General features: G+C 53.4%; 6 protein-coding genes across 6 annotated transcripts; 3 read left to right on the top strand and 3 right to left on the bottom strand.

Moving 5' to 3' along the window:
- Positions 1-970: 970 nt before the first annotated feature.
- W97_02264 (uncharacterized protein) lies at positions 971-4,413 on the top strand (the record flags this gene model as incomplete). Its single annotated transcript, XM_007780164.1, has 3 exons — positions 971-1,211; positions 1,258-4,147; positions 4,218-4,413. 3 exons carry the CDS (start codon positions 971-973, stop codon positions 4,411-4,413), a joined length of 3,327 nt encoding a protein of 1,108 aa, XP_007778354.1.
- Positions 4,414-5,540: 1,127 nt separating this feature from the next.
- W97_02263 (uncharacterized protein) lies at positions 5,541-6,191 on the top strand (the record flags this gene model as incomplete). The annotated part of the gene is made up of 1 exon (XM_007780163.1): positions 5,541-6,191. The coding sequence occupies one exon, from the start codon at positions 5,541-5,543 to the stop codon at positions 6,189-6,191; it is 651 nt and encodes a 216-aa protein (XP_007778353.1).
- Positions 6,192-13,590: 7,399 nt separating this feature from the next.
- Positions 13,591-16,079, bottom strand: W97_02262 (DNA replication licensing factor mcm5; the record flags this gene model as incomplete). Its single annotated transcript, XM_007780162.1, has 5 exons — positions 13,591-13,911; positions 14,028-14,202; positions 14,302-15,707; positions 15,761-15,887; positions 15,937-16,079. The coding sequence occupies 5 exons, from the start codon at positions 16,077-16,079 to the stop codon at positions 13,591-13,593; spliced, it is 2,172 nt and encodes a 723-aa protein (XP_007778352.1).
- Positions 16,080-16,923: 844 nt separating this feature from the next.
- W97_02261 (uncharacterized protein) lies at positions 16,924-19,002 on the bottom strand (the record flags this gene model as incomplete). Its single annotated transcript, XM_007780161.1, has 5 exons — positions 16,924-17,072; positions 17,175-17,664; positions 17,726-18,135; positions 18,184-18,281; positions 18,344-19,002. The coding sequence occupies 5 exons, from the start codon at positions 19,000-19,002 to the stop codon at positions 16,924-16,926; spliced, it is 1,806 nt and encodes a 601-aa protein (XP_007778351.1).
- Positions 19,003-20,400: 1,398 nt separating this feature from the next.
- On the bottom strand, positions 20,401-21,553 carry W97_02260 (uncharacterized protein; the record flags this gene model as incomplete). The annotated part of the gene is made up of 3 exons (XM_007780160.1): positions 20,401-20,558; positions 20,611-21,399; positions 21,463-21,553. 3 exons carry the CDS (start codon positions 21,551-21,553, stop codon positions 20,401-20,403), a joined length of 1,038 nt encoding a protein of 345 aa, XP_007778350.1.
- Positions 21,554-21,942: 389 nt separating this feature from the next.
- Positions 21,943-24,357, top strand: W97_02259 (DNA excision repair protein ERCC-3; the record flags this gene model as incomplete). Its single annotated transcript, XM_007780159.1, has 1 exon — positions 21,943-24,357. The coding sequence occupies one exon, from the start codon at positions 21,943-21,945 to the stop codon at positions 24,355-24,357; it is 2,415 nt and encodes an 804-aa protein (XP_007778349.1).
- Positions 24,358-24,458: the final 101 nt, after the last annotated feature.

The following is a 24,458-nucleotide window of genomic DNA, read 5'->3' as shown; positions in this document are numbered from 1 at the left end:
AATGTTGTAATTGGATATAAAGCAACCTTCCAGACCATACGGATGGCGTTCAAACAGAAACTGGTCACCGGTTCTTGAGCATCATCTCAGGAGGCAGATAGGATGACACAGTGACCAACCTGGCGCGACGTTTCGCAATAAGACCATTGGAGTATTTCTGCGTTCATGAGAGATACCGGAACAAGCTGATGATGGCTCAAAACGTCAAGATGATTTGATGCAAGCGAGGAACATGGACGTACAGCACACTTAAATCAATCACGGCTTCCGGATTGAAAAATGAGTGGAAGGAGGAGACTGATGTAGCAACACGGAAGTATGGTCGAAGGTCTATCGCATTGCAGTAGTTGAACATAGAGCACTGCGGTGCTCTATTGCAAGGAGTCGCATGCTGGTTCTATCTCAGAACCTGCGCCATTCTAATGAAGCCACTTATGGAGCCTCGTATAGACACCCTTCGTGTTGGGCCGGAAGCTGCACAGAGAGTGCTTCTCTTGCTACGGACCCGTGCAAAACGATGCATACAGACCGGCTGGGAGCCGCGCTGAAAGGGCATCATCCGACGAGGCCTACGCAGCCCCGGAAGCGGACTCTATAACGCTGCACCGGCAAACATCGACAGATATCCCAGAGGAGTCACAGTCGATATCTTTCTTCATCATGGCAGAGCTGGTGCCCTGGAGAGATCACCAGGAGCAACGTTCAAGACGGACCAACGATGTTCCGAAGCCAAATGCTGGGCGCTTTCAATGCGCCTGTGCATCGCGGTCAGTTAATGGAAGAACTACAGCCGTACAATCGTTCGAGTTTGAGTGAAGCGCCGAGTCCGTGGAGATTGCACCAGTCTCGCGCTCAGATATGGGTGAGGGCGACATGATACGCGCAACCTATCGAGCTAGCAATTCCCGATGAAGCCTTCCTTTCCCATGCGTTCAGCAGCCCTCAGCAGCACTCCGTACGCTGTAGGATCATGTCATCACCCTCCCGGAGGACCGCTGATTCTACCGACTCGCCTTCACCTTCCCATCTGCCGCGCTCCCAGTTTCCCTTCCCCCAAAATGACTGGTCGAGAAGACCCAGTGCGAGCAGCAGGTACGACCCGGTGCGGAGACCGTCGACCGCAAGCTCTGTCAGCTCTATTGGAGGATCGCTTGATACATCGATGCAGGCGCATGGCAGAAATCGAGCGGTAGCGGAGACTGCGCAAAATGGTAGGCGTCTTCGCCGAGAAATTTGGGCTCTACTGACATCGACAAGCCATCTCCAGCCTACTTCTGCCTCCGATAACACGCACCGGCATGTTGCCGCAGACCTCTACCACCGCGCCGTCCTCTCATAGACCACCCTCTACCAAGGATATACCACCCGTTACTCTCACCAACATCCCTCATGTGGAGCCGTCGGCATTCAAACCTTATCTGACGCAGGTCGGTAGGTTGTTTGAGGCGTTCCAGCGAGCAAAGGATGAGTCGAACAACTGGCCGCCGCAGCTCTCTCGGAGGGATTCAGAGAGACCAAATCAGGAGGATGAGCGCCTTCAGCTCCTTGGAGCAGGGGTTCCGCATCAATCGTTGTCAGCACCACCTACTCCAAGGCTCGGCTCTCTCGCTGCGCTCCCTCCGCTCGAGTCTCCCGAGGGGAAACGGCGGCCCAATCCACGAACAGCCAGAAGAAATGTCTACGTCCCGACCCCTCTCACTACCATACCGCACATATTCTTTGAAGACCACTTCCACCTTGAGAATCCCCGTACGTTTGACGTTGTGAGCGAGCGTTCGGAGGTTGTGCGGCAAGAAGATATCAAGGGTGCCAACGGTTCAGTCAGTAGTCCGGGACCGAGCGGACGAAAAGCGCTTGCGACCAATGCCATCCTCCAGGAGAAGCTGTCCTGGTATATGGATACCGTCGAGGTGCATCTGATTTCCTCTATCTCAAGCGCATCCACGTCCTTTTTCGCCGCTCTTGGATCATTGAAGGAGCTACAATCGGAAGCCGCTGAATCGGTGGCTAGAATCAAAGAGCTACGGGAAGATCTACGGAATCTGGATCAGGAGATGGCCGTCGGTGGACTCAAGATCATAGGAATGAAGCGGCGAAGGCAGAACCTCAGGGCACTGGGTCAAGCTACAACACAAGTGCAAGAAGTTGTGGATGGAGCCACGCATTGCGAGGAGCTGGTTGACAGTGGCGAACTCGAGACTGCGTTAGAGCGTATGGATATCTTGGACAGTTTTGTTGGTGGTTCGCTGGACCCAGCACGATTTCAGCATGCGCCGTGGCTTTCAGAAGATACGCCACGAAGATTACTCGACCTTCGGACGCTAAAGGCTCTAGATGGCTTCTCGGACGGCATGAGGCAACTTAGATTCCGCATTGGCAAGGGCTTTGAGTTGCGGTTTCTGGAAGCACTACTTGCAGACTTGCGTCGCCACGTACAAAGTGTCTCCAATCAAGAGACGCTCAAGCGCTGGGCCTCAGCATCTCAAAGGTCTCGTGGTGATCACTCACAGTCGCCATCTGTGTTTCCATCTTACCTGAAGACCGACGATAAACTCCGGTCTGAGTTGTCAACAACTCTAAAAGGGCTGAGCAGGTCCAGCCATACTCGTCCCGCAGCAGCAGCCTTCCGAGAAGCCATCATGCGGGAGATGAAGAATGTGATTCGGCAACACTTGCCAAGCTCTAGCGAAGACGATGCCGAATCAGTATCGTCCGTTTCCACCAAAGCCAGCCGAGCACAGTCCCAGCAGGACAAGTCCGCGATTCTCGCACGCAATCTCCGAGCCTTGAGCACAGAGGACGCCGAGCGACTGCTTGTCCAGATGTACTCGAATGTTGGAGAGGCACTGCGCAGGCTAAGTACGCAAGTCAAGGTCCTGTTAGACGTCACAAGCGGCATCGGCCCGCCCTCTACCCCCGGCCTAAGGTCTCCGCTAAAGAGTCCCGATGCCACTAGTATCGATGGATACATGCAGCAAAAAATTACTACGCGGCCAAGATCGAGCAGCCAAGTGCAGCAGGAGCTGATGGAAGCACTGGACATGTCAAGTCTCTTAGGCCAAGCCGTGGACGTAGCCCAGAGTCAGATCACGAAGATTCTCAAGGTGCGGACCGAACAAACGGTGCGACTTCCGCTGCTGCACTTCCTTCGGTACTTCACGCTCAACCGCCTGTTCGCCGACGAGTGTGAAGCAGTGTCTGGTCGATCAGGGACCGCTTTGAAGAGTGTGGTCAACGGTCAAATTGCCGACTTCGTTTCTATTCTGGGCGACACTGAGAAGCAACGCCTTGCTCAAAGCATGGAGTCAGACCGCTGGGAAGCAAGAGACTTCAGTGATGCGGAGAACGTGCTGCTATCGAGGATCCTTGACAGTACGACGAAAGACCCATCCCCGTGGCTTCGCAAAGCAGCCGTGTGGGAGGATCCAGACGGCGACAAGCTGAACGGCGAGACTGCGGCCTCTGAAACGAACGGCGCCGCAAAGGAGAAGGCCCGCAGTGCCGTAATTGACGAAGAGAAGTACATTCTCGTTGACTCGGCAGTAGCAGCCCTCAAAGGCATCGAGCAATTCGAGAACCTGATCGCAGTGATACCCAGCATGGCGTCAGATGTCTCCACTGCACTGCTGGACTACCTAAAGCTCTTCAACTCTCGGACATACCAGCTTATCCTCGCCGCAGGCGCTACGAGGAGTGCAGGCCTGAAGAATATCAACACGAAGCATTTGGCACTGGCGTCTCAGGCTCTCGGCTTCATTGTAGCCATCATCCCATACATCCGCGAGTTTGTCCGCCGCCATTCACCCACGTCGGCGGCAGCCTTGGCAGAATTCGACAAGGTCAAGCGACTATACCAAGAGCATCAGTCCAATATTCATGAGAAGCTGAGCGACATCATGAAAGGACGAGCAGCTGCCCATATCAGCACCATGAGGAAAGTGGACTTTGATGGCGGGGCAGACGTCCAGGTCAGCCCGCATATGGAGACGCTCGTCAAGGAGACGAGCACGTTGCATCGCGTTATGAGCAAGCATCTGCCGGAGATGTCGGTGCGGATGATCATGACCTCGGTGTTTGAGAGTTATCGGGAGCAATGGAGTAAGGCGTTTCAGGAGGTGGAGGTCAGGACGCCTGCTGGCAAAGCTAGGTATGTGTTGACGTGTTACTGCGTCGATTCTGCCCGACCTCAAGACACTATGGCTGATCTATTTCCTTAGGCTACTTCGCGACGCAGAGTTTTTCGATGCGCGGCTCGGCAAGGTTGAAGGCGCGGGCAATATCGGAGCCTACCTCATCGATATCGTTAAGAACAAGAAGATTGCTGAAGCATCCGGTCTGCCGGCACCTGTGACGAACAACCAGTCGGACACGAAAGGCCGAACGTCTACTGATTCTTCTGCGTCGAGAGCGTGATTGTGTTACTCTATGTTCATCAGCGAGATCGTCTGTATAGTAAAGACAGTTTCTATACCGGCAGCGGGGAATGCATGGAAGGCGTTTGATGGTGATGGCTATGTTGAAGGCTGGCAGGCCACGGGCGAGGTCTGAAATAGATCATTTTAGCAACCGATTCCTTGAGCAGTTCCTTCGAACATTCCTTAGCAGCCAGGGTCTTAGTCGTATAGTAGTATTTGCTGCACTCTACCTTCTCAAGCGGCGCTTTACCGTCCTTGGCGAAGTAACCGCAATGTCTTACTGGGGAATCGCGATGTATTCGAGCGGCCGTGCGCGTCTTGGATTCCTTCTCAGAAACGGACCGAAGATGGTCTATTGCTATACTGGATTCGCGCAAATACCAAAATACCATGCGCTATTACTCCAAGGTTTTCAGCGACCTGGTCATCGTTTTCTTTTCGTATAACCTCCCGTTCAATCTGCCTTGGCGCTCGAATGATCCACGTGAAAAAATCTGCGCTAAAGATCTCGTGACGGCGTTCAGGCTAGCGCCCAGAAATCGGTGCAGATCACAAACCTAAACAGGACCTTTGAGTCAGAGCGAAGTCGCTGAAGAAAGTTTAGCGTACTTTTGTTCCAGACTTTGTCGACGTTGGAAAACGGTCGTGGTTATGCTAAGCTTTACCTAGCGCGCCAAGGGCGGGCCGTTCCACTCTGCATCAGCCAATCGTGGGCCGCATCTACCTTTCGCTTATCGTAATCTTTCTATGATTCGTCGGCTGTGGGAATTCATGAGTTTGGTACAACGTAGATCTTTTCGCTGTTTGGACTCGATTGAGCTTTCGATGTTTGGTACAGATTCGATAGATTCTGCGATTCTGCACTCAAGAGTTTTTCGCTGAGTTGATGCGAGCCCCGCGCAGCGTGGTGCCGCGCAGCATAAGTGTCGGCTTCCCTCCTCCCACTTTCTTCACTTTTGTCCAGACGCTCAGTATCATCAAACTCAAGCTGAACAAGAATATTATCATCAAAAAAGCAATCATCATCGTAAACACTTTCACACTATTATAATCATCCTCATCATCATCAAACACTATCAAAACCGAATCAAAATCATTATCACCAACACTAAAATCATCATCAACATGTCGGCAATCACCACTATCAATAACATCACTACCCTCACCACCGAAAATCTCATGGCGCACGACGCCGCAATTATCATGTCGGCTATAAACAACGACACCACCGACACAATGTCGGAAATCACCGTACATCGCGTGCTGGGGCGGGGCCCGAGAACCTATTTGTTGCAACACCTCACCGCACAAGAGGCCATGGAGGCCATCAGCTTTGCCTTGCCGATAGTGGACCGCGAGATGGCCGGATCAACCAATGCCGAACGTCGTCAGTTTCTCCGGCGCGGGCAGCGCATCATGCTCACATACCTGGAGCGCGCAGGCGACCCCGACCAAGACTACGCCAACATTCCGGAGATGCGTGAGACTCTCGCGGGGTGGCACGCGGAGTGGCGCTGGGGGCCGCTGATGGTGTATGGGTACACCGCCGCAGATGTCGCGCGCTCGCGTGCGAGCTCCGACACGGATTACGATGCGCTTCCGGAGATGGATTGGGAGCAGCACTATGCAGCTGAGGCGGTGGCCGCGCACGCGGTGGATACTTGGAAGGAGGCCCTTGAGGCATACAAAGCCATACCGGTACCGGATAGCTACGATCCTGAGGGCAGTGTCGGGAGCACGGAGACGGATGAGATGGAGAACTTGTTTGATGCCTAGCCTCCACCAGGAGGCTGGAGTCTCCATACTCATGGCGCGTCTTGTTTTCTTTTGTAATTCTTGTTTGGGTCTGTTTTCCGGCGTTTGGTGGCGATTGCCGTAGTTGTCTGATTTGGTGCTGCGTTTTACCTCCTGTACTTGTTGAGTCATGTTTTCTTTTGTAGGGTTGGATTGGATTTATTTTCAAGCGTTCGGTGCGGGGTTTCTGGGATTTGGTTTCTTGCTTTTTCGGTGTTTCAGGCGTTTGGTGGTGGTTTCCTTTGTTTGGGCTTTGTTGCTTGGTAGCTAGTTAATACAGATTGCATGACCACCAACAACTGCATCGTGAACTGGAAGACTCTGTGTCGTGACTTCAGCTTCGCATCCAGCCTGCCCCATCATACGTCGGCAAGTTTAAACCTTTCAGCTACTGTATAGGACCTCCTCGTCAACTTTCCTTCTCGGTTCTGTGTCCTCAGCATTGGCTGATCGACTAATAACGTCGTCTAGGGGGTTTTGCCCGGCACTGAGTTCTGCACGATCTACTCTCCCTTATCTCAGTTAGCGACTCAGACTTTTGTAGGGGTGGCCTTAGTATTAGCACGAGCCTGTGGTGGTGTATAGAGTCACTCCTGCCGTCTAAGAGCCACTAGTGCACAGTTATTAGAGACTTAATTTAAGGTGAGAAACTAACACTTCCCTTATATTTCTCTAAATTTTGGAATTTTTTTATAAAAACTTAGAGGACGCTTTATGTTAAGTATATAAAGCGTTCCCTAAGTTTTCATAAAAAAATTCTAAAATTTAGAGAAATACGAGGGAAGTATTACTTTCTTAAACTTATAAGTCGAGCTGCTTTTACTAAGACTATTTATACTAAACTTAAAAACTCTCTTACTATAGAAGTAGTTATCCTAGAGAAAGCTAAGAACGTAAGCTTTAATTATTATATATATCTCTATCATCTCTACAATTAAATTTTTTATAGTAAGATTACTTAAAAAGCTAGCGATATAATTTTTCTTAGTATTTACGAGTCGAGCCTTATATAAACTCGCACTAGAAGCCCTTAGACAGCAAATAAGACAAAATCTAGAGGGAGGAGTTTAATTAGTAGGTGGGGTAGAGCTTAGCCATAGAACTCTTATCTTATTTGCCGTCTGAGCCGCAAGCTGAAATAAACTCTCCCGGCCGAATAGTAACTGAATCACGTGCCGCAGCCCGTGCTTCATCACCAAACTGTATCCGAGCTTGCTGAAAAGGCGCAAGGTAACAATACAAGCGCGCATTGCAATACTAATATATAGGCCTTAGTTTAGAGCTATATTAGTGGTAGTTAATTAAAAGATTATCCAGAACCGAGCTAGCTGAGTTTGGTAATAGAGCACAGGCTACAGCACGTGATTCAGTTACTTTTTGGCCGGGAGAGTAGACTCTTTAATTATCCGCGCTGGTCACGTTCTTACCCAGACCAGGCGTTCGAAGCGCTTTGCTCGATATGCTAAGACGCTAGCCCTATCACGTTAGATTGTGCAAACCCCAGTACCGTGCAAAACCCCCTGGACAACGTTACCATGGTACGACGGACCATAGCTGCTTCCAAAATCAAAAGACAGGTGCCCTGCTGTCGGACGGCGGGGGTACAATATATATTGAACTGGCAAGAAACGGACTCATGTTCACACAGAATCCATATTCAGCATGGTTCTTCAAATTCTGAAGGGGGCCTACAGGCGCGTTACTTCAAGACTTGGGGATTGGAGGCAAGAGGGTAGCGGAGAAAGGAAACGCATCAGCAACACAAACTCGCCGCTTCTGAACTCACCAGTGGAAGTCGTACTCCTCATAGCCGAACGATTGACTCCTACCGGAAGACTTTTTCTTTCACAAAGCTGTAGCGACTTACGAGCAATTCTTGGACCATTATCTCCATCCGCCGTTCAAGAAGCCTTGGACACGAACCGCAGCGAATTCCTTACAATCGCACACAAGATACTGCCCCATCACCGGTATTGCGACCGCTGCAAGAAACTCCATGCAGTAAACAGATTCGATGTCCCTGAACGGCACCAGCAAGATCGGAAATGTCCTTGCAGCAAAGAACACCTGAGGCGCTACTTCGGCTACCGGTTGGCGCGCCGTCACGTGCAACTTGCGATGAAATACCACGCCTTGGGAAAGCCATGTGCAACCCGCTTGGAGGCGCTGATGAGAGGATATAAAGTGCGGGGTCTTGGACCGCTGAATGATGCAGCTATCTACACTTTTAAGCCCAAGATCTCCCAGGGAAGATTTCTCCTCATGTCGCGTTACGAGCTCAAACTCCCCACCCGCGGAAAGGACCGTTCCCTCAGCAGAAAATGGTTCCGCACAATCCGCATCTGTCCGCATCTCATGATGCGCTACGAGCAGGAGGTGTGGTTCTGGACAAATAACATATATCCTGGGGCCATCGAATGTATCTACAATGCAAGGGACCCCACAGTTCTGGTAACCCAATCCTCTCTGAAGTCCCAATCTGCCTCGTGCGAATACTGCCCTACGGATTACAACGTGATGGCCTCGCGTTCTGAGGTAATCATCACGACTTGGCAGGATATGGGGACGGGTTCAGTTGGCGAGGATCGCGCCTGGGATTCCCATGTTTCAAGCCTTTGTCAGGGTGAAATGCGTACTACTAAGTACCCTTTTCTACCCGGCAATGTGCGGAGGAGCTACGAAGCATTGAGTTGGAAGTAGTTGATATCTGGGAACAGCTAGCAGCTACGAACCAACGTCGACGAGCTTTTTTCGTTTTCCAGATTTCAAGTTTCAGCTTCATTTTGTGATCAGATACCCTACTAGTCATATTACTTATCACTTCAACGATGGATGTATCAAGATTATAGAGACAGAGGAAAGACTGTGTTGTTTCTTACAAGACACAAGGCGCGAGGCACAACATGACAATGAGTTCCCAATTATGTCCACGGCAACATGACCATTCTGATAGACTGTTGAAGATACCCACCGCCAAAGACAGTAAAGACATGACAAATTTGCCATCACGATCGAGTGCCAGAAGCAACCACAAGAGAAAACAGAGATAGGAAGACACAAACACAAGTACGACAATAATCGTTGAGAACAAAAGTACGTCCTTCTCGCCCGTCATATTGTCCAGAAGCGGAGGGCTCAGAAGGCGGCGAGAAGGGACACCGAGGCGGTAAGTCAATGAAGCAACCCTCAGTTCTCACCACATTTCCGTGTATTGCCATCTACTAACACTCACCACAGTACGGAAGTCTGTGTTAACGAGGTAGACCCGGAGCCCAGTTGGGTGGTTGACTTCGAAACCACCATCACCGGCGGTGCCATTATCGACACCACAATGGGCTTGGGCCACCGAGCTACGTGAGGCCCGATTTCATTCGGCCAATGGGTGTGCCGGCACCAAAAACGATTCAAAGAATGAAAACCCCAAGAAAACCCCCCCAGCAATTCACTCGCGGCTCTCTGGCCGCCGGCAAGCATCAGCGAGAGGACCCAGCGACTCTCATTTTCCCAGTCGTCCGCCTGCGCTACCGGTGTGGAACTGTCAATGAAGCCCAGCAACTCACCTCCAGCCCTCCGTCTTCCGCTACGAGCAATGACAGCATCTGGCTTTCCGTCCTCTGCTACTAGCACGGACGTTCGGGAAACTCAGCAACTCACTGTCCAGCTCTGCATCTTCCTCCACAAGCAGGCACAGCAACTTATCTGCTGGCCGCCCGCTTTCTGCCGACCTGCACGAACAAGCCAGAGAATGCCAGCGGCTCACTTTTTGACTCTCAATCTTCCGTCAGAAGCAGGGGAAACAACGGATCTGCCGACCGTCCGTCTTTTATCTACCAGCCTGAACGAGCCAAAGGAACCCAAGAGCTCCCGTTCTGGCTGCCCGTCTCACACCACGAGCGGGGACCAACGAAGGAAACCTTCGCAAGTCATCTTTGACTGTGTATTCGCCGCGACCAGGAGAACAAGGAAAGAAAATCAGCAACTCACCTTGGCTATCCACTGTTGACTGCCACCGGCATTCCAGGAGGGAAACTCAGCAGCCCATGCTGAGCCGCGTTTCAGGACGACCTTTGTTTTTCTTCACATCTCACCTCCTTTAGCTCCCGCAGCCACCGAGTCCGAGGTCCAAATAAGCAAAGGAATCGGCTCGCTCGACAGAAACTCTTAATCACACCCATGATAGGATGTGTGCTGCCCTTAGGCACTGTCCTGTTTTTCTAGGATTCTCAAACACTACCGGTAAGCTATTTCCGCTCTGCCGCTCAGCTTATCTGTCTTCTGACCATCTGGCTCGTTCTCATCCAGAACCTCCATTACTCGGTTGCTCTTCTCGCTACCGATTCTGCCATTTCTCGCGACAGCGGATTCGCCGACGCAACGCTACGGCGCGAGCAGCCTGAGGATACTCTCCACCTGATTGCCCCTTCTGGCGCTGATCAACCATCTTCTCGCTGAGGCCCCGCACGCCAACGATACCAATGATGGGTGTTTCCATCAAGGTTTCAACGCCGGCTGATCCGTACAACCTATGGTTGCGTAACGAACAAAACGCATCCTTTATGCTCCATAGAGCCAGCTCATTCAACTTCACGTCATGCTCCGCCCACCAACCCAGAGCGGCGATGACGAATCATAAACAATACAGGACCAAGTCAGCATGATCCAATACGGCTGGATTCCTTGCCTTCAGAGACCACATCAGTCAATGCCACCCAGGAGGGACTACATCTCAGAGGATGGAGCAGATCAGCCATCCTTTCGCCGAGGCCCGCGCATCAACAATCTGGATCACGAGTCCCTTCGTTGCGCTATGAATACCAGCCGATCCGAACAACCTGCGGGTGCATCCATACAGGCCGCCGACGAACGCAAAGCGTCCTCTTTGCTCCATGAGGGCCAGCTCTTCTATCGCCGACATGCTCGGCGCTTGAAGCACTCTCTCGTCCACTCGTCGGCACATGGTCACTGGCAACGCCGCCGTAATAACAAACAAACAACACGGACCAAGTCGGCATATGGCAATGTGACTGGATTCGTTGCCTTCGGAGGGCATGTCTGTCCCTGGACCACACAGAAAGGACTACATAACAGAAATTGAAGCAGGAGATGGTATTCGTTGTCACGGAGGATGTTTCAAGAAGATATGCGATGTCTTAAGGACATGTGGCTGGTGCTTTTTCATTTCTTGAGAAGCGAACGAAGATCTCGGCCATGTACGCGGCAATGCCCGCAGGGGAGTCATGTATACGGCACGTTTGTTGGAGATTTCATTAGTGCAGACTACGTATTTACAGTTAGCAAGAGCTTGTGAGTCTTAGCAAGATGCTGAGGATGGCAACGTTCTTTGAGATAATTGAATAGAAATGAACACTGTGCTGATTTGACGGCGCCTTCTCAACGCCGAGCGCAGCGCCGAAGTCCTTCCTCTTTTTCTCGACGACGCGCTTGAACTCGGGTGGCGGCGCCGCAAAAGTCTCTGCCGTGGTAGGATGACCTGGCGAACGAGAAGGGCACCGCCATAAATCAGTGCGAAGCCTGGGTTGATAGCCGCGAGGCTCACGAAAACTTGATGATTTAAGGATTGATGATTGAGAGATCGATGATTGAAGAACTGATGCGTGCCGATGGAGGGGATCTGTACGCATAGGTTAGCTTAGCTACGTTTCCCGCGCTGCGTGGAAACCGATGAACATGACACTCTGGGCAGGACATCGTGTAGTATTGACTAAGGTAAAACAAGGTGATGATGGCATGACGTTGGTGAAAAACATAATGGCGAAAAAGGTCCAAGACGGCGGCGAGGCCCTCGATAACGGCCTGATATGCGTGCTGGCTTTTCTGGAGAGGTAGAATGATAAAGGAGTAGGCAGTGGTGACTGCGATGAGAACTAAATATTGCTCGGCAAAGGCATAGCACGGTATCGTGGTGTATAAACTAAGGGGGTTAGCCGGTTGGGTTTGCTGGACAGGACATGAACTGTTCACTTGCCTGAGATATCGATCAAGGAGATTGAATCTAATAACACAATGGAGGGATTGATACGGAGCGAATTCGATGAGAAAGAGTGGTTTGATGATGAGGAGGAAAATTAGTTTGATAAAGAGGAAGAAGAACAGGAGCACGAGGAGAATATAAGCTGCAGATCGGAAGCCAAGAAGCTTGCGCACGGGGAGGCTGGCTGAGGGTAAGTACGAAAGGTGTGGTGGGAAGGCCGGTAAACAAATGATGCTTGGGTTGATGCTGCATGGAAAGAGACAGAGAGAGTGTGAGAGCAAACAGAGAGTGCGTGGAAGGCAACGGACAGTGTGTGGAAGGAAACGGAGGCATTCGAGGTGCAGCGCGTAGTACTCCTACCTAGAACTGGGCCAGCTGGAGGCCAAGGGGCGGGTTGCTGCCATCCATACCGCCACTATCCTGCCTTGCACTAATCCAGTTCGGAGACCGAGGGGATGAATTTATCATATTTACCGTCGCTGTGCTGCCACGCACTGAGCCAGTTGGGGGCTAAGGCAATGCTCGTAGACAGCGTCGATATTCAAAGTGGCATCCATAGTCCGATGCCTTTGCGTACTCATCGGCTTGGACATCATGAAGGCCTTTGCGGAGCGCATTCAAATTCATGAACGTATCTGCCAATACCGTGGATGGACATCAGTGCTTGCGCCGTCACCTGGTTGGTTGCATCACCGTGATGTCTAAGGAAGCGGAGCACATGACGAAGTAGATGGAAGTGAGCTGGTGAGCGAATTGATAGTGTTGCGGAAGGCTACCTTAGCTGCTGAACGGCAGACAAAGTAATCAGCTTGGACATTCTGAAGTACCATTCGTGAAGCGCGTTTCAACTTCTGGACTTGTTCACCAGCCTCACGAACTGATATTGACGCTTGTGCCGCCGGTTGATTGCGTCGGGAATAACGTCTTCAAAGCGGATTCCGTCCCCTTGCGAAGATGACACAAGGGCTTTCAAGAGTGCCCGAGATAATGTCTACCATGCTGAGGTAGGTCGCAGAACAGAGTATGGAGTGAATGACTTCGATATTGACTAATGGTTTCAAGAAGATGAAGCTGCTGTGGCATAGCCGACAACATACGAAGCACTCGCGCACGATCCGCAAACATCCATCGCAAACTCCTCAACACAACGCGCTATGCCGACAAGCGCAATCTCAATAGGTACCGAAGCACGCTTCTAGCGACGTACAGCACCATCGCTCCAGATATCTAACTGTCCCTACTAGGCGTATCCCATATCTTCACAACTCGTTAACATTTCCAAACACCACCACCAGCAGCCCATCCCAAACGCCTTTGCCATGCCCTGCCAGCCCTCTCCCACGTCTCAGCGTTACCTCCCCGATCCCACCACCCCGCCCGCAAACGGCCCTAAACACCACACCGATAAACCTGGCTCCCCCCATGCCTGACCTGCACGACTTCCCGTCTCTGCAGCACCACCAGCGCGCGATTGAGCGCCATCTCGCTATATCCCCTGCCACCCACAAACTCTCTCTTCAGTGTTGCAAGCGAGGTCGACCAGCCAACGGGGAGCCGACGCCGCAGCTCGTCCTCGACCTTGTTGACTTCTGCGGCCAGCTCGGCGGAGGATGCCGTGCCGGAACCCTGGGAGACAGCGTCCATGGTCGACGCCAGGAAGAGGCGGATTGCTTCGTTTACGTGGGAGTCGGTTGCGATGGGGGAGAGGGACTGGATGGGGTGTTAGCTCTGACTTTCTAATGCGGAATCTCTCGGTTGGAAGTCTTGGTGCCTGCGAAAGGGAGAGGGAAGGGAGAGGAAAGGGAGATGGGAAAGGGGTGACTTACAAGCTTGGCGAGGGATTCCGTGATGCGGATGATGGCTTCGAGCTGACGAACGGTGATGGGAATGGAGGAGCGGGCGTTCGCGGACAGCTCAGCGGAGTGGACTTGGCGGCGGATGGTGACAAAGTGGGAGGAGAGGGTTTCGGCTGCTTCGGGGGAGAGGCGAGGGGCACATTTCCTGTCATATGTCAGCGTCAACACTCCCCCCATTCATTTGGTGGAGGAGGGTGGGCAAACACAGGAAAAGTGGGAGACGGCGGAGGAAAAGAGGACATACTGTTTGCAGTAGGAGATATACCGCTTCATCTTCTCCACAGGGATCTCGGCCTGAACCTGCTCCTCAACGCCGCGATTACCCATGTGGATGCCCATGACGTGCTTGGCTATCCGCTCGTCTCTACCACGCTCATGCTCATCGCGCACAATGAAGATCATGTCGAAACGGGACAGGATCGTCGTTTGAAAGTCGATGTTCTCCCCCGGCGTTTTCAGGTCATCGTAACGTCCGAAGATCGGGTTCGCCGCAGCTAGCACGGACGTTCTGGCGTTCAAGATGGTGGTGATGCCGGCTTTGGCGATAGAGATGGTTTGCTGCTCCATGGCTTCGTGGATCGCGACACGGTCTTCGTCGCGCATCTTGTCGAACTCGTCGATGCAGACCACGCCGCCGTCGGCGAGAACCATTGCACCACCTTCGAGGTAGAACTCGCGCGTATTGTTGTCTCGTTGAACGGAGGCTGTCAGACCAGCGGCTGAAGAGCCTTTGCCGGAGGTGTAGATGGCTATTGGGGCGACTTTCTCGACAAACTTCAGGAGCTGCGATTTGGCGGTACCGGGATCACCAAGCAGGAGGACGTTGATGTCGCCTCGAAGCTTCATCCCGTCCGGTAAGATCTTCTTGGAGCCACCCATCAGTAGACAGGCGATAGCTTTTTTGATATCTGCGTTTCCGTAGATGGAGGGAGCAATGCAGTTTGCAAAAACCTCGAAGAGGTCCGGCCGGCGGCTCATCTCGAGAAACTCTTGCTCCTCCTCCTCTGTGAAGATAGCGTTCCCCTTCATTGTGTGATCGACATCCGAATGAATGCCGACAGCACGCAGGTAGGGATTGCGGATAGCGACAGCTCCGCCCTTGTTCCCTTTGCTGCCTTTCGCCTGATATATGGAGAAGACACCCATGACCGTGCAGCGCGATCCAGGTACAACGCGATTCGTCAGGTAACGGTCCGCAGAGATGAGAATGTGCCTGGGCAGCTCTCCGACCGGCACCTGATCTGGCGCCTCCTGCAATTTCAGCACCTGCTGGTCGATGAATTGGCATTTCTCGTGCACAACGAAGTACGGGTCTAGCGGACATCGCTCTGCTGCGGTCCCCTCCACCGTGATTCTGCCGCATGTTCGAGGTAGTGAAATACCGGCGAAGCCGCCAACGACAGACATAGTTTCTGCATGTCCGCAGTTGCGGCATTGGATGTGTAGGGCTGTTGCTTTGGAGGAGAGGGTGCCTGCGCCGATAACGATGCCGGGTATGCGGACGAGGTGGGAGACGCTATCGGCTGTGAGATCGCGGATGGAGATTTGAGAGGCGGACGAGTGGAGGAGAAGTTGATGCTCGGGAAGCTGAATTTGTTTCTGCGAGGGGTATACGATTCGTTGGGTGCACTTCTTCAGTGCTGCCTCAAACTGCGAATGATGAGCACAGTGTCCCCAGGAGAGGGTTTCTAGGAGTTCACTACCAGCGGGATGATCTCAGCGGGCTCGCTGTTCAACCTGTGTGCTAGTTCTTCGTTGTAGGAAATGAGGTGGGCGACATCGATATCGCAGTAGTACTGCTTGACGAGAACGTTCTCCCGGATCTGGTCTCTGCGACAAGTTAGAAGCCTGTAGAGCAAGCGACCATTCCCTCACTGACCGATATATAAACACATTGTCAATGTGGAAGTCTAGCACAAAGTCGACGAGCTGCTGTTGGATGCGTGACGGTTGCTCGTCCGCGTTCCTGTCATCTTTGTCGTGACCGAAGAGACTCAGCGAATACACCGATTGCCTATCCATCGTTGGTCGAGAGTTTTGTTGTTGGCTTTGTGCTCGTTGTTTGTGTTGTCACTGCCCGCACGGATATCTAGATAGGAGTTGAGGTGGGCGGAGGGGACGCGCTTAGACGCGCAACGCGACAGCCTCGCGTAAAGTGGTTTTCTGTGACAGGCCAAAGAGCAATCCGACAAGTGCATTGCCGCGAACAATATCGCATCGCCGGCTGTAGGGGGAGGAACATCAATGATTGTGAAGCCCTTTACCATGTAGAAACTATGGCTTCTGGACTCATACCTAAGCAGCACGAAGCCTCCCGCGCCTGGATCGACGGTGAGTGCAGGCAAATTACCGTCTATGAGGTGTGGTATTGATCCCAAACGCATAATCACGCCCAGTCTGTTCAATACCAGATTCACAACCGAACCGGCCTCCTAGTCTCGTCTATTGTAGAGCAGCTAGATAATCCCACCTGGAAAGCTCATCACTGCATCTATGCCCAGCTCACTTAACACTAGATCCGCGATCGAAAAGCCCCTTGCCGCGTCTATGCCCAGCTAACCAAAACGCTACATTCACCATCGATGTGGCCTCATGATCATGTCGATTATGGAGCAACTGGGCAATTCCATATAATAGCTGCGCTACTGGCAGAGGTGGGTCTATCATAGCACTACGCACAAGTACCAAAGCCACTTCCCAATCACAACCCCAGGCCATGGAGCTTTGGTTCCCGACCGCAAACAGATCCCTACCGCCCGAAGCCATTCGCCGACGTAGCAATCCCTCTTGGCACGTCCTTGGACCATCTGCGGTGGTCAGCATTCATCACGTTATAAAGGATAGAGAAAGGGTAGAGGCTTGGCGCTTACATCCTAATCCGACAATCATCCCCGGCAGAGGCGAACATAGACGGGTTGGTTGGATGCCATGCCACAGCATTTACGCAGCCAGGCCGATGGGCATCAAGCGCTTCGACGAGGTGGCCGTTTGTGCGCCAAATGTAGACGCGGGAGTCTTCGTCATATTAGCGCTGTCTTTCCAGTCCATAATCAAGGACTGGGGGACGTCTCGTCATAACAACGACAGAAGCAAAGGGTTGAAGATGAACAGCCGTACCTTCGCTCCCACTAACGACAAACCCCTCCCCCGCACCACCAAAGCTGCTCCTAATGATGAACTCACTCTGCCTCTGTCCCTCAAACATTTGTAGGCACTCTCCCGTCTCTACACTTAGCAGCCTAATGCAGTTCTCGTTTGTGCTGACCAGCATCCTACGTCCGTCGCCGCTGACACATAAGCTTGTTAATGTCTTGGCGTTTTCCATCTCCCAGTCGCCCAGCTTCTCACGGGTCTGGTAGTCGTAGACAACGATACGGGTCTCCAGCAGGGCGATGAGCCGGGTGCCATCGGGCGAGATGGCAATGTCATGCACACGGAACGTTTCGGATGCCGAGAAGGCGTACAGCCGTGCACCGTTGAGGTCGTGGATGCAGAGAGCGGAGCTTGTGTCCTGGGAACCGAGGATGAAGGCATCGCTGTTTGGTGACCACGCGGCGCAGGTGACGGGGTAGGTAAAGTGGTTGAGAGTTATGATGCATTTGCCCGTCTGAAGCCTTTTAGTGTACTGACGGTGAGGTCGGTGAGAGGCAAAATGGGGAGGTGTATACCTTCGTGTCCCACACTCGTGCGCAGTTGTCTTGAGCCTGAGCGCAGCTGATGAGCTTGGTGTCGTCGGGACTCCATGCTACATAGCACACTCCGGCGTCATGGTCGGCGAGGATATGCAGTGGTTTGAAGGTCGTGGTGTCGTATATCACGACTGTGCAGTCTTTGCTCGCTGTTGCTAGCATCGAGCCGTCGTGCGAGAAGCGGAGAAACCAGACCTCATCGTGGTGGTTGCGTAGCTCGAGGACGGTTTTTAGTGGAAAGTCGTCGCGGTCGCAGGAGTGGTCGACGTAGAGGGAGGGCGATGCTAAAGTGTTGTGGTATAGACAATTCGATATCCAGTTCTCTTTCACTTGACTCAACAGCACTGCGAGCCGGTGCTCGGGTATCATCACGCTCGGTGATATTGATTCTTCTTAAACTTAGCAAATTACGGAAGGCACATTCAAGCATAACTTACTGGACAGCTCTGACAGTAGATAACTCCGCGACTCTCCTACAGCGCCGTCCCACTGTGCTTGGTATTTGAGGTCCTCCGCCGATTGGCACATCATCAGACTGCATAACCACATCAGCGTGCCGCTCGTTCGTGTGCTTGGATGGGTGCTCCGGCCACGCACCTCGACAGAGCATGTAACCTCCCAGTGTCTTGATGTAGAGGCGTCAACTCCTGCCGTAGCACCATGAGCGCCGCTCCTAGATCCCTCTGCTCCAGCAACTCCAGATACTTCTGCTGCCGCATCCAGAACATCATCTCGCTCTTGTTCGCCCCCTCCGCAAGCGTAAGTCCTCCTGCCGGACCCTGCGACTGCCACGAACTCTTGCTTGATCTTATGGCCGCCTTCCCGTTCCCAATTCCGGTGTCTCCGTCTCCTAGTCCTACTCCTCCTCCGTCATCATAGGACTCCACGCCAAACAGTAGTGCCTCCGCCTCCGCCCAGTCACCTAACAGCACCGCACTCCTGAATGCGGCAACCGTCGGCCCCTCTAGCTCGTATCCGCTTTCTTGACACAATGCCCCCGCTGCGCCATGGTACCCGAGCTCCGTCAAACTCTGTATAAGTATCCGGGTGACCTCCTCCCGATCGTGCCCGAACCACGGCCGCTGGGGTGCTCTTACTGCGTTACCGTTTGCGTACGAGCCGTTGCTTTCGGTCTTGGAATGAGAGCTGCCATTTGCGGCCTTCCGTCTGGCAGGCGAGACACCATTTGAGGAACCGTTGGAGAAGGTTTGCGAGGGCGACCGCGAGGGTTTAGGTGAGTCTGTGGTAAGCCGCATGGTCTCTTGGGCGTGTCTGCGGCGCTTTGGCTGCCGATGCGAGGACCGGCCTCGAGCGTGTATATACTGAGTGCCGGTCTCTGTCGACCCTCCGGAGGATTCTGAAGAGCTGCTCCGGCGGCGCTTAGCGCGTGTGTTGGACGTCAGAGGTTCTGCAACTGACGGCCCGGGTGGACGGCTGGAAGACAGGGCTGGCGCTGAGAGGTGGTCGGAGGCGAGTGGGGGAGGGTTATCGTCTGCCAGGACGACAGCTGTCAGCACAAGAGGAGCGGCTGGAGGCGTGCTGGAGACGGGAGCCGCAGTCCTAGCCGGCCTCCCGCTGCAGCATAAGAGATCAGACGCGTAGTCGGGTTTGGTGAGCTGGTGAACCTTGGACACTTGACGGCTGCTTAGCGGCAAACGCGGAGGGGAGATGACCGCGTCTTTGTAGTCTTGACGAGGGCTAGTTCTGACGGTGTAGAGCTCAGAAGTATCGTGAGGCGAGTGCACAAAGGTGCAGGTGGCTGGCGGTTCGAGGTGTTCAGGGCAGACGTGCAGCGTCGCGGAGCTTGATCTCCAGAGCCGGAACTTGTCGATAGCTAGGTTGCCGACTACGTCAACGATCCTGGACCTTGGAGGCCGATTGCTGCAGATGCTGCAGGATTTCTGCTGCCACGAAGTAGATGCAAGAATGCCACCCTACCTGCCTTGTCCAGTGTTTCAGAAGCAACCAAGACCAGAAGGCACCAAAGTCATAGCCTGAAACCGACAGCTGGTCATCTGATTTGTCTAGGTGATCACGACTGTGCGGGCAGCTGGAGAAGCCGACAGCCCGCCCTGTGTCTAGCGGAGCTTTACGGACTCCCACACGATAAGGACGGCCGTAGCAGTGTGCCTGGTGATTCGGCAATTGTCTCTCAAAAGAGGCCTAAAGACAACCTGGAATGCATACAGCACGTGGAATTTATCAGCCGAATTCGACCATGTCAGCCTTTCGGCGTGTGAATGACTATGTACCACCAGGTGACTATTGCCGACTGTGTTACCGCATATCCTTAAGGCTTATCCGTGGGTTTTAGTAACATGCAACGAACTCGTAACGGCCTTTGCAACGATTCGAAGCTTGTGCGCAAGTTGCAGTAAACCCCAACCCCTTTATCGCAAGTAGGATATTCAGATTTACAAGGAAATGGCTCGTGTATAGAATGCGGCCCCTCTTGCTCTATTCCTTCGTCCTGGCACTCTCAAGCAATCAGCGTATACTACCCTATTGCAGGCTCATTGCATCTCTCGCGCCAGCGTACAGTCAGCCGTGCCCAGGCAGAGCGATGCACGTGTCAACTTCTCTCTATATCCACAGATAACTCCGTGAAGAGGCCTCGACTATTAGCAGCATCCGGATCCTCCTGACTTCTAGCCTCAAGTCCTTCGCTTCTTAGGTGGCGGAGAGCTCTCGGCACTCTTCTTACCCTTCCCCACAAGCCCTCTGATATCGACCTCCTCTTCGCTCTCACCACCGCTTGCGTCCTCGAACTCCATATCAGACATGTTCTCGTCGTCCATCTCCTGTGCAGAAGCTGCGATCTGATCAGCAGTGACTCAATATTCAATCTACCACCATGAACTCACTGAAATACTTGATAGCATTCGGCCACAGATCCTCCGCAATGACATTGGCGACCTCGTCACCCCCCGCAAAGATCTCCACATCAGCCTGGTCCTCTTCTTCATCCACCTTCTCTTCTTCATCCATCTCCTCTTCCTCAACCTTCTCTCCTCTCCTCCGCCTTTCCCTCCGCTCCCGCTCCTCCCTCATCGCCTCCACATTCTCCTCAGCACTGATCCACCTCTTCGCGCCCACGAACCCGAAGAAGCAAAAGAAGCTTGCCCCACTGGGGTCATTCGCTTCCAGTTTCCGCGCCAGCGCTGTGTACTCCGGCAGCTGCCCCGCCTTCTTGCCCTTGCCCTTATCATTCGCAGTCTCCTTCCCATTCACCGCCGTCGTATCAGCCACCTTCTGACGCGCCTCCCACAACGCAACCGCCGCATCCGTGAGCCCCTTCGTAAGATCCTTGCCCTTCTTCCAGCGGATCTTGACCGGCTCGCTCACCAGCCCCGCCCACCCGGCCTTGCTGCGCCGATACCAAAACTTCTTCTCCAGCACCGCATCCTCGAAGTACTCGTTCGGCGCAAACTCGAACTTGAGCGCGATGCTGCGTGGTGACGTGTCTAGCTCAAAGCGCTCGACGTGGATGGCGGTGAGGCAGTCGGCGAAGAGCGCGGAGTCGGACGGCTGGATGAAGGTGTCGAGTTCGGGGGGAGATTGCTCGAGGACGAGAGGCCAGAAGTGCGGGATTTGGGAGACGAGGGCGGCGCGTTTGCTGTAGAGGGGTTCGGAGAGGCGGGATTGTTGGCGGACTGCGTGGGGAGGGGTTAGTGGAAGTCGTGGGGCGGATTGGCGGAGGGAAGCAAGGAACGTACGAATCTCGAGGTCTACGTCGTCAAAGTCTTGCTCGAGGGCGATGAGCTCTTCGTATGTGGGTGCGGTGGGCGCGTCTGTGGGTGCTGCCATGGTGGGTGTGGAAGTGCTTATGCCGGGAGGGATACACGGAATTTTGGGGTGCTTTGTGTTCGAGGAGCTGTAGGCCACGAGGAAAATCGGCTTGTTAGAGGGAGAAGACGCGGGCTGAGCGTGTTAAGCGTTAGGAATGTACAGCAATAAATTGGTGCCAGGATCACTTTTACGCCATCATGGCGTTGAGCTTCACGGACCTTGGTGTCGCGTCACGGGATCAGCCCTACACAGATGGCTGACGTTCGGGAGGACCGCAGCCGTGGGGGTCCTAGCTGTGCCGGGACTAGTGATCTTGGCGGGAAAGTCTTGGCTATATCATCCACCTTCATCCCACCTTCATCCTCCCTTCAACAGCCTTGCCTCCACATCTTTTACTCACCGCCACCATGAGCAACAAGATGGCGAAGAGGAAAGCAACAGGTCTAGACACGCCTGAAAGCCTCAACAGCGATACGGACGCTTCGGACATCCGTCAAGCAGTCTCTCACTTCTCGCTGGAGACTTACAGCAAGCGCCGTAAGACCGACAACGGGCCGCCGACGTCTGAGCTACGGGATTTCAGCTCCCTCCCGCTCAAAGATGATCATGTCAACAGGCCGCTGTGGATAGAGCCGGAGAAAGGTCGCATCATCGTTGAGAGCTTTTCCCCGTCCTTCAAGGGGGCCGAAGACCTCCTCATCGGAATTGCAGAACCACAGTCTCGTGTGTCTGCAATACACGAATACAAGCTGACGACACACTCCCTCTTCGCCGCTGTGTCCATCGGCTGGACGACGAACGACATCCTTCATCGGCTCAAGTTTTACTGCAAAACTGCCGTACCCCAGGCGATCCAAGACTTCATCATTGTTTCCACCAGTTCCTTCGGCAAAGTCCGCCTCGTTCTCAAGCACACCAAGTACTACATTGAGAGCTCGGATGAGCAGGTCCTACAAAAACTGCTTCGAGATGAGGTCATTGGGGCGTGTCGCATCGACTCTACCGAAGAGCTTACGAAGGAAGCGGCACCGAAGATGGGCGCCCTCGCTATTCCTGGTACGAAGGCAGCTGCTGGGGCAAGGCAAGCTGAAGCAGCAGTTCAGGAGCGACCCGCCGATGATGAAGATGATGACATCGTACGGCAAGAACAGCAGATGCTGAATGCACTTCGTGACGATGACGAGGAAGAGGAAGTGGACCAGGTCCATTCCTTTCAGATCGCTCCCGAAAACGCCCAGAAAGTATCCAGGCGCTGTCGCGAGATCAATCTCCCGCTGACCGAGGAATACGATTTTCGCAATGACGAGGCCAACGCAAACCTGGATATCGACCTAAGACCGAGCGTTCAAATCCGACCTTACCAAGAGCAGGCGCTCAGTAAGATGTTCGGCAATGGCCGCGCCCGAAGTGGCATCATCGTCTTGCCCTGCGGCGCAGGGAAGACACTTGTTGGCATCACTGCCGCATGTACGGTCAAAAAAGGCACAATCGTGCTCTGCACCAGTGTCATGTCCGTTGTGCAGTGGCGCGCAGAGTTCTTGAAGTGGTCGAACATCGATCCCTCTGACATTCTTGTTTTTACCGCCGACAACAAACAGCAAAGTCACTTCAACAAGAACACTGGAGTGGTCATTGCTACGTATAACATGATCACTCAGTCTCGGTCTCATGACGCGATGAAGATTCTGGACTTCATTACGAAACGAGAGTGGGGTCTCATGCTCCTTGACGAGGTGCACGTTGTGCCAGCGGAGATGTTCAAAAAGGTGACTTACTCCGTTGCAAGTCACTGCAAGCTCGGACTTACGGCGACTTTGCTGCGAGAGGACAACAAGATTGAAGACCTCAACTTCCTCATCGGCCCGAAACTTTACGAGGCGAACTGGCAGGAGCTCTCCCAGCAAGGCCACATTGCGCGCGTCCAGTGCGCCGAAGTGTGGTGCCCCATGACCCCAGAGTTCTACACTGAATACCTTCGGGCAAACACTGTCAACAAGCGCGGTCTTCTCTTCACTATGAACCCTCGCAAGTTTCAAGCCTGCCAATTCCTGATCAACTTCCACGAACAGCGCGGCGACAAGGTCATCGTGTTCTCCGACAACGTCTACGCGCTCAAAGCCTATGCTCTCAAGATGAAGCGTCCTTTTATCTACGGCGGCACGCCTCAGAACGAACGGCAGCAAGTGCTCGACAACTTCCAGTTCAACCCGGCCACCAACACCGTCTTCCTCTCGAAGATCGGCGATACCTCTCTCGATCTGCCCGAAGCGACGTGCCTGATCCAAATCTCCTCGCACTTCGGTTCCCGCCGCCAAGAAGCGCAGCGACTAGGCCGCATCCTCCGAGCCAAGCGCCGCAACGACGAAGGCTTCAATGCCTTCTTCTACTCCCTGGTGAGCAAGGACACGAACGAGATGTACTACGCCACCAAGCGCCAGGCTTTCCTCGTGGACCAGGGCTACGCTTTCAAAGTCATCACGCACCTCCAGGGCATCGAGAAGATGCCAGAACTCGCGTACACAACGCCCGAGGAAAGACGCGAGCTGCTGCAGGACGTTCTGCTGCAGAACGAGACCGCGGGCGAGGCGGAGGTCATCTCGGAGGATCTCTTCAGCGAATACGGGGTGAGGAAAACGAAGAAGGGCGCTAGAAGGACGGCGGGTACTCTGAGCGAGCTGAGTGGTGGGCAGGACATGGCGTACATTGAGTACAACAAGAGTAGCAACAAGGGGTTGAAGAAGAAGAAAGGGTATCAGAATTCGTTCATGAAAGGCTTGCATCGCAAGGCTGACCGGGTCGCTGCGGCGAAGAGGGGGGAGTGAAAGCGTTTGTTGGGGTTTTGCTTTGAGCGCGCATTCGATATCCATTGGTGGCAGACCGCGGCGTTTCAGGGTTTGCTTTGGCATCACGGCGTTGGGCGGTG

The sequence above is a fragment of the Coniosporium apollinis genome (genome assembly GCF_000281105.1).
Source record: "Coniosporium apollinis CBS 100218 chromosome Unknown supercont1.8, whole genome shotgun sequence".
Taxonomy (NCBI): domain Eukaryota; kingdom Fungi; phylum Ascomycota; class Dothideomycetes; genus Coniosporium; species Coniosporium apollinis.
The sequence above is the reverse complement of the archived record's forward strand: the minus strand, read 5'-3'. Positions and strand labels throughout refer to the sequence as shown.